General features: G+C 40.1%; 1 protein-coding gene across 9 annotated transcripts in view; it reads right to left on the minus strand.

Moving 5' to 3' along the window:
• lrba (LPS responsive beige-like anchor protein) overlaps positions 1–10,890 on the minus strand; it is a 302,458-nt gene extending 291,568 nt beyond the window's left edge. For all 9 annotated transcript variants that reach the window (XM_036137527.1, XM_036137533.1, XM_036137532.1 and 6 more), the window contains exon 1: positions 10,026–10,890. In XM_036137527.1, coding sequence (XP_035993420.1) covers positions 10,026–10,220 — 195 coding nt within the window. In that variant the 5' untranslated portion in view covers positions 10,221–10,890. The remainder of the gene's footprint in view (positions 1–10,025) is intronic.
• Positions 10,891–15,822: the final 4,932 nt, after the last annotated feature.

Here is a 15,822-nt window from a genome sequence, read left to right on the forward strand (position 1 = left end):
AAAAAGCGTTAGCTCCATGGAGGGTGCACCAAACGACTTAGAGTGCAGGACTACAAACATCATGGTGCCCGACACCAAAGGGTCTAGCGCCGCCTATGCCTCAATGGATCCTGCAGGATGTTTATGACATTGATTTTAACTTAAAAGTGATAGTTTTCACGTTTCAAGTAGAAAAATAAAATAAAAAATCTAATTAAGTCTGTATTCCAACCTACCACCAACTTAGGACCCTGAGCATATCGTCAATAAGACTAATGCACATCATGTAAAACGTAGCAAAAGTTACAGATTCATTTTCCATCTCATTAAACCAAACGCACTGACGTAGTTAACTTGTTTGATGTTCTGAAACACTTAAGTGTGACAAAGATGCAAAAATAAAAAAGAAACCACAAAGAGGGTCAACGCTTTTTTCACACGACTGTATGTGGCTCGTTTTAAATAGCGCCACAGAAGGGTCACGCAACCTTCTACCCCGGGAGTGTTTGCACAACACCGGCCTGAGGTCACAACATTTTTATTTTTGCATTAAAATGGAGTCCGTGTTTTCATTCCACATCACAAACTTGCTCTTATTTTATGTCACCCGTCACCAGAAAGGTCTGAGGCTATGGCGCTCTCTTCCTCACAGGGCGCCAGCGCTTTCTGAAGAAACTGAAACAAGTGTCGCTCCCTCCAAACCTCCTACAAGGCTGTGGTTGAGCGTGTACCGACTTAGAACCTCGCAGGGTACTCTGACGTATACATGGCAGACATGGAGGCCCTGCAGCAGATAGTCAGGGCAGCTGAAAGGGTTTTGGAGCGTCCCTCCCCAGGACCCGGGCTCTAAACATCGTCTACCACTCCTCACACCCGTTAGGTGGCCTTTGGAACGACCGCTGCCACACAAACGGTGCAGCGACATCAAAACGCAGACCGGCCTGCAGTGTGCTGCCGCTACATCCTCAGCAAGAACTAGTTCTAGTTTACCCTGGTTAAAATAACATAAGTCCTCATTATAGTTCACCACCTTACCATTTGCAATTCAGCAACAACATGGACTATGTCTTGTTCATTTTATATATATATATATATATATATTAGGGCTGGGCAAGTTAACGCGTTAATTTCGCGTTAATTCATTAGACTATTAACGGCGATATTTATTTTATCGCGCATTAACGCATGTCAGCTTTCAGTCAGTGTCAGTCAGCAGGCGCGCTGACTGCAGCGCGCTGTCACGGCAGCCCTCCCGCTCCCCCTCCCCTCTCGTACATGGCTCAGCGGCGCCAGCCAATCAGCACGCAGGCTCAGCCTGGCCCGCGCACTCAGCTCTCACACAAACTTAATACACAAACAGCTGAGAGAGACCGCAGCAGCGAAAAAACATGAACACGGGAAGTAGCACCGTTCGGCTTTATTTTAATACCGTAAATGAAATCAAGCTGTATGTTTTGTAAAAAGCCGGTTCATTTCAGTGGAAACACAACAAATTTATCTAAGCACGTGAAAAAACATGAAAACGTCGAGCCCCAGAAACGGAGAGAGGAGACGAAACTTCTCTCATTGCCCCGACAGACCCACAGACTGACGTCTCTGACTGAGGCGTTTCAGTCCTCCAGGGAACATCCAGGTAGATCAGTGGATGGATGGATGGATGGATGGATGGATGGATGTTACTGGAGCCCACACATAAGATGTAATTAAGACCTTGAAAGAACCCAGTACATATATTAAAAAGTGTTATTTAAGATAAGATAACATTAGCTAATCCTTTTTTTATCCCACGACGGGGAAATTAATAGGATTAAAGCAACAGGCAGGTGCACACAACACAGACAAAATTACATAAGGATTGAAATATATAAGAGGTGGATTAGCGAAAAAACACTGAACATAACATTATTATTATTATTATTATTATTATTATTATTATTAAATTGTAATAATAAAATAAAAACCACAAAACCCAAAAGGTCAACAGTTTCATGATACATCAAGCTTAGGGACTGGCTAATATACAGCAGGTCAAAAAAGGCCATATTTTGGCTGCAGTGCTTGTTCTCTTATGAAGAAAAGATCAACTAGTGCACTAAATTCAATAGATGGGTTGAAAATATCCAGTATAAAATAAGTGCTACAAATGTTACAACACTTTTGTTCATATGGCAGCAGAACATTAAAATAAAAGTGCTCTTTACACTACTTTTGAATTCATTCTTGGAGTTTGTAAATACAATGCGATTAATCGCGATTAATCAGGGCGATTAATCGCGATTAAATATTTTAATCGTTGCCCAGCCCTAATATATATATATATATATATATATATATATATATATATATATATATATATATATATATATATATATATATATATATATATATATATATATATATATATATATATACACACACTAGCCTTTGTCAGCTTGTTTTAGTCTGTTTTAGTCTCTCATGTTGAACGTTACTCATCTCAGTAATAAACAAAATATCAAGAATCAATAATATTATTATTAATTATTATTATTATTATTATATAATTGTAATAAATTATAGGGGTCAGCTCAGCTGCTCCTATTCATATTATAGTACGTTTATTGTCAGACAGCTAAATCAGTCTATAATTTTGGCAGAAGCAGCACCCTGGCCTTTACCAAGGTTTGCAACTGTTGGCTTTTAAAACACTAGGATGGTGAATCTCATCCATGGAATCCTAATTTACCCTTAATAGCAAACAAAACCTTTATTCGTGCAAATTAGGGGCATATGTGCTGTTATTTTGATATCCGATCTGTACAATGGCCTGAGAGAAAAGTTAGGACGTGACAGAATGCACACATCTGCATTGTTAGCAATGTTAAATCTCTGTAAGGACTTATATTTAAGTCCTTACAAACTCTGTTTGATTCTAACTCTGACACTTTTACCCATCCCTAAAGTTAACTACTAACAGTTTATTCCTAACTTTTACTAACCATATTTAAATGGTAATTCATATTGACCAGCATGAACCAAGGAGCAAACATTACCACCTATAGCAACAGGAGGGCGCTCTAGGTTTGTGAAATCTATATGCTGCTCCTGAACCACTTAAAAATTAATTGTAACATTAACTTATAGACAACAAAGAGAGAACACTTTTTTGTATATTGTTTTGTAGTTTCAGTTTGGATTTACATAGCGAAGCGTTGCGAGAACCCCATCAATGGGCTGTCAATGAAGCTAACAACTGCTAGCGTTAGCTTATGTTGTTCAGGTGGTTTATAACTTCGACGATGCACGTTCAAGCGCGTTTACCGACCTATTTTGCTCTCAAACATCGTGTCGTTAGCTTAGCATGTAGCACCGTTACACTCAAGGTACAATTTCAGCGTAACTTTGACAACTTTTAGTGTAACGGCCCATTACTCAAGTTATGCGACTTACAGTCCGGCGTGACTTATATGTTTTTTTCCTGTTTATGGTGCATTTTTTGACAGATGCGACTTATATTCCAGAGCGAATTATAGTCCCAAAAATACGGTAATGCACGTGGTAACTTCGACTCTAAAAACGTGTATCATTGGGACAGGGCTGGGTCCCCATAAGGCATCTGTCTTTAGACGGTAAGACAGCAAGTCCTAAAACTGTATCATAAACAGACATCTTGCCTTATAAAGAAAAGGTTGCAGGTCTTTCCTACATAAAGTTCAAGTACCCTGCTGAAAAACAGAGTAAACACACTTTACAATCAAATTGATCGCTGTTAGATGAGGAAATATGAGTTGCACTCACTTTAAGTTAGTCATGCTAAAGAAACAGCATTGTACTATTTACAAAAATTCTTCTTTTTTTTATTATAAAGTGAGCACAACCTTTAAAAGTTCATCTCTAACCATCCTCACCAGAAATTATTTTTCACACTAAACCGAAGAAGATCCCAAAGAATCCTCAGGTTTGTGATGATATGCTGCTAGTTGTATAATTGCTATTAATTAACTAATGCCAACTGTGGAACTAGAACTACTTAATTAATCTAGAAGGGCCGGAATAAAAATGAATAAATAATAAAACTGTACACACTGTTCATTGCCTGTTTGTTATGTGTACTTTTAGCCAGAGTGTCCTGAGAGAATTCTCCCCACGGCAACACATAGAAATAAAGAATCTTTTAAATCATTTGAATTTGGACACTTATGTTTAATACAAACTGATATCATGTCCATTTAAAAGCGACGGAACATCTTTTTGTGAGGGTTGTCTTGGCAAAGCTAGCCACCCTCCATATTGTTTAGAAACTGCTCAGGGGTTACGTCTTCCTCTGTGGTAACTAAAAACGTCAGCATTCAGAAGAGCTTCCAGAGCACAAGGCGACAGAGAATTACCTCTCCTCGCTCACAGCGGCGTTCTCCGTTCATCGTTTCAGTTACCTGCACTAAACCAAAAAACCCAGAACAACAAAGCAGGCCTGCTGCTTCCTGTAAAACTGTGGGTAGCCATTTACAGCACATGGAGCTTAAAAATGACAGCATACTGTTAAACCTGACTTTAATAGCCGTAATGACTGCCATAGGAATTCAAACGTTATCCCCGTGTTCAAAAAGCCCACTTTATTTTTCTCAAAGGGGCCTAAAATATGTGCACCAGCGGCTGTTTGCTCAGATTTATCTTTATCTGAACACGTGTGGTGTGAGGAGGGTTTTTTTTTTTTTTTTCTGAGCCACAACATAACAATGACAAACTGGGTTATAGTGTGAAGGAGGGCACACATCCTCAGAACTGCTGGTGACCTTTTTACATTTATTCTGGCTGTAGCCTTAAAAAACAACCTCTTAACTTAGTTTTAGATGCGTTACCGAGAGAATATTTCACCAAGAAGCCAACAAAGTCCAGTTTGGTGTTTGGATCTGGTGGGATATGATTTTAATCAAATGTTTCAGTGACAACAAAACCTGACAAATACCGTCCACGGGTGTTTCTGTTTGCTCTGCCTTTGGTGAAGCTGTTTGTGGGTTGGGCTCAACTGGGATGGGCTTCAGGAGAAAGAGCTTCATGAGGCAACACCTGCGCTGGCGGACAATCTCTGCACCACGAGGAGACTTACCCAAAAAGCCGTTTATAATCCAGATAAAACAGAGCCGAGGATACGTGCAAGCGTGCCGCTTTTGGGTTGAATACAACTCAAATAAGCAAATAAATGACTAAAAAAAGAAGTTAGATTCAAGATAAATGTTCTCAACTCTGCTTTAAACAGATCATTAGCTAAGACAGGCAGAATTTCATGACCTGAAAGCCTTTCAGGATTGCTAAATGAAATAAAATCAAGTTTAAATAAACAAAAGGGAGGTGTAAAATTCAAATTCCCCACCTCTGGTTTGCTTCTTTCATCTACCCAGTTCTACCGAACGCGCCAACTGGCAGAGAAAAGTGCAAACATTAACAAACAGTGGGCGGCACCGGCTCTTCCTCCGTTGTCATCAAATTCCCGACTCCAAGTTAAAAAAAAACAAAAAAAAAAACAACTGCAGCCAGCTGTCTAACTAATGCACCTCCTGATGTTTGGAGCCGCTGTCCGCGTGTCGCAAGCCATGACAGCCGCCTCTGTGGTGACTCGTCACACAGAGATAACCCTGCAGCAGAACCCATGTGGCGATCAGGCATGCTTACAGATGAGAACACAGGAAGGATCCAAAAGGGAAACTATGACAAAGAAGCCTAATGTCTGATTATTGAGGTTATAAGATGATGGGAGGGTGACCAAAGCATGCAGAGGGAAAAAAAAGAAGAGAAAAAGGAGGACGGCACACTGCATGTTACGCTCGTTGAGCAGCCAATCAAATTCTCTGAGGTCCCAGAGAAACAAATGTCTGCAATAACTCTAACTTAAAAGGTGCAAAGTGGCCTTAAGCCCCGCCGGCACTTTATCAGAGAGCTTCATCAAGCCATCCCACTCAAAAATAAGACCCATCAAACAGGAACTGCTGACAGTTTGATGGGCTCCTTAGTTACATAACACGCATCTTTGCAATTGATTTGCAAATTAGCGACCCCGCTGTCATTCCTTAATCTGAAGCAACAGCGGCTCCGATAATAAAATCTGTTTCCACCAAAAGCCAAGATAATGACAGCCGTTCACAGGGTTTTTTGCAAACAAGAAGCACGGGAGTTTAAAAACTAATCTGAAGGCAGTTAAACATACGATTCCCTGATGTTTTAAATGATGGCAGAGCGGTAGTGGTAATGAGGCCAGAGACACGTGAAGAAAACTGCCAGTACAGCCCGTGATTCATTTGCCTCCACAGTGGGAGTTGCAGTTCGCCTAATGACTACAGACATGGAGGATGACTCTCCTCCCTCTCTCAAGGACTTTATTGTTTCGCACACAGTGACAAAGCTGTTCTGCAGGTTCCCACTTCGCCACTCCTCCCACCCCGGCAGCGGAAACTCTAGTCGAGCACGCTCCATCCTAAAAGCCAAGTTTCCTGGTTGCGGAGAGTACTACTCATTCATTCATTCATTCTCATGCAGGTGTACTTGGGTCACTTAACAGCTCGCTATCTCTGCTGCAGACAAACAGAACGACCCAATAGGTGACCTATGAGGCCTCTGCTGTCACCGACCAGGCTGTGTCGAGCAAAATAGCTGCAGAAGTGAACGTTCTCTTCTCTGATCTAACGTTTAGTTACACGTAGGACGTGCAGGAATCTTTAGAATTGAAAAAGCCATCTGAACTTCAACTGAACAACTGTACAATATTTAAAGCTCAACCAAGGACTACTTTCAACAGTTGTCCTTCATCAAGCCAATTGCTGAATAAACCGATTGTTTTCCTACAGCATAAGCCAACTAGTCTGCTTCTTAGCACCCCCAGGCCAGCAGGGGGCGCACCGCAGGAGGCTACACACATACAATTTGTAGTCACCTTTATGAAGAACAAAGGGTCTAGATTAAAACTAGCATAAATGGTGAGAAAAAGTTGTATATTTTAACATGTTTGATTTGTTTAAAGTTTTGATTTAGCATTTAAAAGAAGTGACATTACTAACCTAAAGGTAAAGCATGTGGACAGAAAATAATGTTACCGGTTCATCGGTCAAACATTATTCGTGCTGCTTGTGTCTCTGCTGGAGTGCCACTCAATAGGCTTTGAAATTGAAGATGATTCAGTCAATAAGCTTTCTGAGGGATGCTTGTAAGCACAGCTAATTAAGTCAGATCTGTTAGCATCAGTGAGTTTGCAGCTACCACATATGCTGCAGTTCCCTTACTGCATATTACGCTACTGGCTGTGCGGTCCGCTCTAAAACGGCTTTTTATTTGCCATTTTTAAATGAATACCGATACGATGTCAACATGTTGACACATTTGTCGCCTGTCTTTTCTTTTTTTTAGCTTTCCATTCCCATTAGCAACAAAGCAGAGGATTATTGTTGTAGTATTGGATGAAAAAAAAACCTACTTTGATTTACATTTAAGATGAATAGAATGAAATTTTAAATCAACTAAATAATCTCTTACATGATGTTTTCCAGTCACTAAGTTTGACCAATCGTCAGACTGGATGTGTAAGCAGATGCTTAGTTCGCTCTCACAAAGTCTGGCGATCATCAAAAACTGGAAAGGTTTAAATCTCAGAATTTTCCTAGGATATTAAAAGATAATGTGTGCAGAATAACATTTTCTTTCATGGCACAATGTTCTCTGTCACAAACAAAGAAAATAACTGCATAGAAATTGTGAAATTTTTCCAGACTTTTGGTCACAATCTTTGAAAGATTTAAAGACACTTTAACCTTTGCTTAACTTTTTAAATGTCACCTGGAAATGTGACGTTGGACTAATTAGAAAGTTTCTTTGTTGTTCTTTCAGGTTAACTCTTATGTATTCACATCATATCTCTTGATATAGCTGGGCGATAATTCGATTTAATCGATTAATTCGAATTTACAATTCTTTAAGATTTCATTTTTGGAAAATCTGGATTTTATTCAATACACTCATTGGGTTTCCATGAAGAGAACAGCATGTGATGCTGAATATATGTTTAGGCAAATATATTGTCAAAATGTTAAGTGGAAACTTTTTTTTAACCATAATACGAGGTACTTCATTTACTTATTTACTTTTTTTAACTTAGTTTGAAGTTCACAAGTGCAGTGAAGCCTGTTCTTAGCTCAATGTGTAATACCACTAGCAGCAAATGTTTTGTTATGTTTTCATTGTTTATAATGGCACGGCTGCCATCTTGTTTTACCAGCATGTTTCAAAGCTTGTTTTTAGTTGCACTTTGAATTCAGGTCAACTCCCTGACGAAATGCTTGACATAAAAAGCAAGGTTTTAAAATAATTTCTTTAATTTCTTTTTATGAAACAAGAAGGAGGAAAAAAACTCGATTAATCGGATTTGGTATGATAAAATCGGAGATTTATTTTTTAATCCATATCGCCCAGCCCTATCTCTTGAATTGATTTAATTGAGCTGGTGGGCACCATTCGTCCCCCAGCGGTGGAACAGGTGGACTGGGTAGATGCTCGGCCCGGCTGATGCCATACCAGTCAGTTCTTTTGGGTCCAGAGATACAAACATTGCCCCTAAATTATAACTAAAGTCATTGAACTGGCAGCATATGGTCAAGTCCAGGCTGTGTGCGCAGATCCTTGGCTTTTTATTTCTCATTGCAAATTTATAACGGCAGCAGCTGATGACATGATAAACTCTGACCTCACCCTCATGCTAAAAGATTTGTCCTTTTCAAAGCTGTCCTCCTTCTCCGATGCCTTGTCATCACTTCTTCCCGGGTGAACCACCGGCTGACGTTTACCGAACGCAACCCCTCCGCTTTTCCCACGTCTCGTTTGTTTGGAAGTGATCCGGCCGGACTTCTGATCAGGTTGACTGATACAGCCGCCTTATAGCCAGAAGAACTTACAACAATATTGTGTAGTAAAGTTTTAGCTGAGAAAATGGTCTTTTAGAAAGGTTTGGACCAGGGGTCACCGACCTTTTTGAAGCCGAGTGCGACTTCATTGGTACTGTGTCATACGAAGAGCTACCAATACTTTGAACTACAACAGTTCACATTAACTTCATGTTTTTAATGCATATCATTTTTAAATCTACGTAAATACAAGTATGATTAAAAAGGAATAGCAACTGAATAAAATTGCACTTTAAATGCAGTTCACTGTAAGGTTGCTATTTTTGTTTTTATTTTTTTATTTTTTTCAAATAGGCTTGTGGGCCTCGCATACGGTCCTTGGGGGCTACCTGGAGCCCACGGGCCACATGTTGGTGACCCCTGGTTTAAACATGTAATATCTGCTATAAGCAACAACCCATCTGTTATTTCTATTGCAACTAGAGCTCCTAAAATGGTGGGTCCACCCGACTAGCTGCCTTTTTTTTTCTAACTAAGGTATTTGACAAATTCATCACGATACGACAGCGATTTTGAGAACTACAGTTCTCACAATTGTTATGAATAATGCTTCAACTGAACCTCAGTTCAAGGAATTGAAACGCTCTCTTTGACAGAAAACGGTGGCCCGCATCCAATTCTCCTTAAGGGCCTCGAATAATCTTGCGCCGCCTCTGCTGGGATCTAACATTCACAAGCGGACCTACAATGTGCAAGAATCCCATAAGTTAGTTTAAAAAAAAAAAAAAAAAAAAAAAAAAACAACTCTGAAAGACATGAACTGAGGCACAGTGAAATGAATATCTAAACCCAACTTAAAAAACAACCTCTTAAGTTAGTTTTAGATGCGTTACCGAGAGAATATTTCACCAAGAAGCCAACAAAGTTTTTGCAAAATCATATCATTGTTACATACATTATTTTATGCTGGGATAATCACGTAGCACACAATATTATTTTGTTTCATGTCAGAAATTTCAAAGATACTCTTTGTAATCAAACTTTTGCTAAATACCTTAGGAATAATACCGTTTTGCATTAAAAAAAAAAAAAAGAGAGGTCAGTGAGTAAATGGTGGTCTCATGGTGACTACAGGTGACAGCAGCCGGCTGCAGGGCCTGTCCTGAGCTGCCATAATCAGCTTACCAGGTTGAACACCGTCTCCACGATGTCTCGGTTGGAAACTTCGCCAACTTCCACCAGGCCGGTCAGCACGGCGAATTTCATCCTGATCCCCCTGATGGGCACCGCGGGGTTGAGCTGCATGGCGCCCGGTCCCCCGTCCTTTCCATCGCCCGCCGCCGCAGCCGCCGCCTCCATCGCCGCCCCCGCGCTAGCCATTGCTAAGGAAGGACGGGACAGGTGGCGTTCACAGGTAAGGCACCTGTTCACCTCCAATAGCGAGGGTGCAGCCGACGACGAACAGGAGGGAAGGGGGGGGCGAAACGTGGGTTCTTCTGTCTCCCCTTCAGACGAGTTGTGATCAGTCTGTCCCCAGAGACCCTTTTCTTTCCATTTGAAATAGTTTTAAATGGACAATGAGAGGAGAGAGTGGGCAAATGGAGCGAAAAATGGAGAAAGAAAAAAAAAAAGAATCTGTCGGCGGTTGGAAATGTCACCGCTCCTCCACGCTGAACTACTCCTCTGCTCCGTAACTTGATACCCGCGGATTAATTGGTGCGGTTCAAGCCCGTAGAAAGGAGAAGAGCGTCCGGCAAGGCAGGCGGGGAAGCGGCTCGAGCAGGCAACGTCCTCCCGCTTCACCTGGTCTCTCCTCGGGAAGCGGTCACTTTAATTTCTTCCCCCCTGCTCAGCTGTGGAAGTTGCTGCTGTCACCGAGTCCGCTCAGTTGACACTCAGAACCGAAAACTCTACAACAAAGGAGGGGGTGCGTCCCATCTCCGGGTCCGACGGAGGCGGGTGGAAGGATGGAGGTCCGCTCGGGGCTCCCCGCGAAGCTCCGCAGACTCGGTGAAATGACAACGTTGAGCCAGCTGCGCTGCGTATGCTTCCTGATCTGCCCCGGTAGCTTCAGTTCGTCACCGCCATGACAGTGGAGCTCCCGGAGTGACTGGCGCATGCGCACTTCGGCCCGATGGCTGTTCAGCTCTGAGGCAGGTGAGCCGCTCAGGTGACTCCTAAAGGACGTAGCGCTTCAATTAATAATCTCTCATTTGTTAGCTTTTCTATAGGACGTGTTTAAAGAATGTTCAAAACGCAAACAGTTAATACATTATGAAAAATCCCCGCGTGTATAATCAAATAATGAGGAAAATTATATATTGTTTGCAATTTATATTGTAATTTGATGTATATGGCCACGAACATTTATTTTGGAATTATTAAGACAGGACAGGGACAGGTTTTTTAGAAGATATTTTTCTTGTTCCTGGTCCCTTTTCACTCGTGTACAGTAAGTGTTGTAGCAGAATGTCGTAGTGAATTAATTATGAAATTGTTAAATTAATTGATTGATTGATTGAAATACACGTCATAAAAGAAAAGCGCAAAATGAAACAGATAATTACATTAGAAGTGGTGTAAAAGACAAGGGGATTAAAACAGTACAATCATGGAGAGGAGGTAAAATAGAAAGTATATATTATGGGGAAAATAAACAATTAATACATTATGATTAAAATAATAAAGGAGAAGAATGTGAAGCACAAAAATAAAATCCCCAAAACAAAAATATATCAGCATGAGAGCAGAACTTGACCACATCGCATTGTTATGTCAGTGTAATATAACACAACACAATACAGTACAGTACAGAACCAGGGGGGCCATCTATCAATGGAGACAGAATAAAACTGGAGGGACTTGGCTTGTTCTAAGAAGGACTTCCAATTTCTAGAGAATTTAACATTAGAGCCACAAAGTGTACGTTTTGTTTTTTCTAATTTTACTACATTCAGGGCTATCGTTTATTCAATATGTATGAGATGGGGCATGAAGACCCATCCAGTGTTACAGGATAACACGCCTCGCTGTAGCAAAGTGAGGAATCCTACAAGCTCAGTGAAATGAGATGGCAGCGAATGCTCCCTGGGTAACACGCCAAACAAGCCAGGTAGAGGTGATTTATTAGCTTTTTCATTATAACTCATTTCCAGTGTCAATCTCTCCTAAGTATCCCTTCAAGAACAATCAACAAAGAAAACCTGCTTACAGTCTACACCGGCTCATTAACAAACAGGAAGCTGGTGACTGTGTACACTCATACGACCTTGACAAAACAGGAAGATCCCAATAAATTGCAATAATATGTTGTGTAAACAAATATTATTTCAAGCATTTCTGGTATTTTTGATGATTATGCCGTACGGCTGTTGAAAACCATAATTCAGTTTATTTGAAAATGATACAATTGTTTGAAGATAAACTTAAGAACACAAAAAAACAAAGCAGATTCAACCATTAAAAAGTAACAAACAAAAAAAAAAAAAAACAGTTGCCTTGGTGCTAACTACAAGGACAATAAAATATAAATTTGAATGGAGTCTACTTTTTTCTAGGACTTACTATCACCAGAGTCAGATGAGGACTAATGTTTTGCAAGACTATTACAATTTTTACTGTAAAGTCCTTTCTGAATGTGTCATACACATTGCACCCGATTAATGGAACAGCAATAAATATAACAGCTCTAGATTTTACACATATCGGTAATGTACTTCTATGGCATGTACATGTAATTACAATCAGGTTCCTGAGTATCAGTCCCTAAGGCCTTAGTGCCCAGGGGGTGTTAACACTGCTTTGGTTTTGGCTTGCACCGTCAAGGGGAAGACTGCTGACTCAGCAGTTTTACCATGAAATAGTCATTCACACCCTCACAAGGACAGTAAGCCACAAAAGGCCAATCCTGAAGGAGCTCGCTGTTCTCTGCGCTGTACCCAATCATATTAAAGTCCATGTAAAGTAGCAATAAATGAGTGTTCTGGGTTTCTCACACCGCAGAAATACGTGTTATTAATCACTCAGCCAGATTTGAGTGATTAAAAAAAACAGCGAATGGAAAGTTGAGTGGAGAGAAAAAATGTGGTGCAAAAAGGCGCACAAGCAAAGGAAAAAAATTGCAATAACTTAAGGGAGTTGTAAAGTTTTCGTTAAATTGGGGGATGATTCACAAGACTGGAGTTAGTGCTTAAGAAACCACTACGCATAGGACATCCAGGACGTGAATGACAGCTGTCACATTCCTTGTGTTTACAGTCTGTGTAAATGTAACTTATTATAAAAACAGAATATTGAGGAATTTAGTTCATTATTTGATTGGGATGATCTCCAAAATGAGGCTGCACAGTGACACTTGTGTCCCCGGCCTGGGTGTCTTTCTGCTTCATGATAGGAAGGCCAGTAGTTGCCTTGAATTTTTTAAATCATACCTGAAAGTCCTTTATTCAAACTGTTGCTTTGTACTATTATTTCATTGCAGAAAGGTGTTTTTTGCCATATTTTATGGAAGCATATTGTAAGTTGCATTTTTTATTTTATTTTTTAGATCAATTTTGTTATGTACCTTTAAAAATGTGCTCTATAGATAAAGCGTTCCCTACTCACCTGCTCATTATACTGCAGATACCAGTGGTAAATCCACTCCTCTTGGAACAAGTTGAGTACCTCAATAATTAACACTCCACAGAGGGTTTTTTTTTTATATCAAAGGCATGCAACCGAATTTTTTTTTAATTTATATTTTAAAGTGATCAATGTGTTCGGGAGCTTTTGATTAATGGTCACAGCTTCATATTACCTTGAGATATAAATACGGGATGACAAAGGAAGCCCATTGCTTTTAGCCGTACTTCAAAATGGGAAAGACAAAACCACATGTAATGTAGACCGTACAGCAGATGTGTTTGGATCTCCATAAGTCAGGAAATAACCACAAGTAAAATCTTAATTGCTCCCATATTTACCGTCAGAGCAATAATTAAAAAGTTTAAAACAATTTGAACTGTAACAAACAATGAAGAAAAAGGATGCATAATTATTTTTGCCATCATATAAGTCAGGTAAAGAGTCTGAAAAATGTCTGTTGGAGAACTCCAGCAAACAGATCACAAAGTACTGAGAGGTATGACGCCTTCTTTGTTCTACCATTACAAACATAAATAAGTGTTGCTTGCTATACATTACTGGGTCTCTAACTGGAAACATCTACTTTGGACAAGATTGAGCTTTGTTTTTAGCTTTTTGACCTCAAATCTAATGCTCACTGTTAAGTACAGTAGAGGCTCTGTGATGCTTTGGGACTATTTCCCTCCCAAGGTCCCTCACATTGTTGTCAAAGTACATAGCACTATGAATTCTTTAAAATTCCAGGATATTTTTGGGTCTAAATCTGGAGGCCTCTACCGGAAAACTAAAAATGAATTGTCATTGGCTCTTATACTAGGATAGTGATCCAAATATATGTCTAAATCATCACACAATTTGTTCACCCAGCATAAAATCAAACTCATTCTATGCCGATCTTAGTCCTGAGCTTCAAAGCCCACAGAGAACCGGTGAGCTGAGGAGAAGAGGATGCAGGGTTACTGGAAGATGCAGAGAGAGATGATCAAACATCCCTCTACCTGTTTGCTCCAACCTTGTGAAATGGTGTAGACAATTTTATGCTGTCCTATTGGTAAAAGATGTTTTCTACAATGTATTAATGGTAGACGTGTCACAAATTGTGGTACATTTTCACATATTTCTTAACCTGAACCCCTTTTCACTCAATATAAAGGTACTTGACTGAAAATTTTATTCAATTTTCAGTTATTGCATATTAGATTTAGTCGAATTATGTGGCTTCTTGTATTAGAGCCTGTTCTGACTTTCACACAGAGCTGCTAACCGTTGGCTGGGGGGGGGGGATTCTGGTTATGAATGTTTATATTCAGCAAGAACTGTGTTCTGGTTAGAAATACATGAAAAGTACAACCCAAAATACCGATGAAAATACGTAATATTAGATAATATGTTCAAAGAGCACCAAAAACTGTTTTGTAGGTTTAAGAAATAAGAAGAGACACAAAAAATTCTTTGAGCTTTGGTTTTCTACCAGCACATTGAGAAACGTCTCCATCCTGAGGCTCCACAGACCAGAGATTAATGCAAAGTGACAGCTCTGCTTTGCTTGCCTTTTCATATCACCTCCATCACCATAACCCATGACACGCAAGATATTTACAAAGTTGACTAGATGAGGGGTCCCGCTTTTCTCATCCAACGCCGTGACTGCGTCGTGAAATTATTCTAATCGAGCTCCGTCTTAACGGTGGCAATGAATGTTCCAAACCCATCTTCGCCTGCGTCAGTCTGCACTGCTGGCTTTAAATTCACCCTGCGGTGGCGATGAGAAGCAGCAAGCGTTGCCACAGAGCCAGCTGATGTCACTGTTCCCACTGACCTCCCTGTACACTGTAACTGTTCCCTCGGGGACTTTGGTAACCATGGAAGCCTACAGTAACACCCGTAGGGGGTAAAGGCCCTCGTCTTTGAATTAATGCCCTGATATCAGCTGACTTGTTCGCTGTGTCCAAAGGCAGACATCATGAAAGAAAGCTTTTAATTGCCTTCAAAGTAAATTAGAACTTTGTCTTGTCGCGTTTTGCCTTTTTAGTTCAGTAAATATAGAGAGATGGTAAGTTTGTACATGTAATTATTGGCACTTCAAACTTGTTGAACAGCTTCATTCCTGTAAAATATTTGTCAAAAGCTTTTACTTTAAAATTTTAACCTGAAAGATGACATTTTAATGTATCAAAGCAGGAAAAAAAACGCAAATATGAATCAATGAAAAAAATATTTAGAGACAAAGTCAGAAATGTGACATCTAAGGCTGGAAAAAAAGCAAATAAACTAACTAAATAAAATCAGTACACACACTCACCGACCACTTCATTAGGTACCGCTTATTAGGAGCTGATTGGACACTTTCCTTTCC

The sequence above is a fragment of the Fundulus heteroclitus genome, chromosome 5 (assembly GCF_011125445.2).
Source record: "Fundulus heteroclitus isolate FHET01 chromosome 5, MU-UCD_Fhet_4.1, whole genome shotgun sequence".
Classification (NCBI taxonomy): domain Eukaryota; kingdom Metazoa; phylum Chordata; class Actinopteri; order Cyprinodontiformes; family Fundulidae; genus Fundulus; species Fundulus heteroclitus.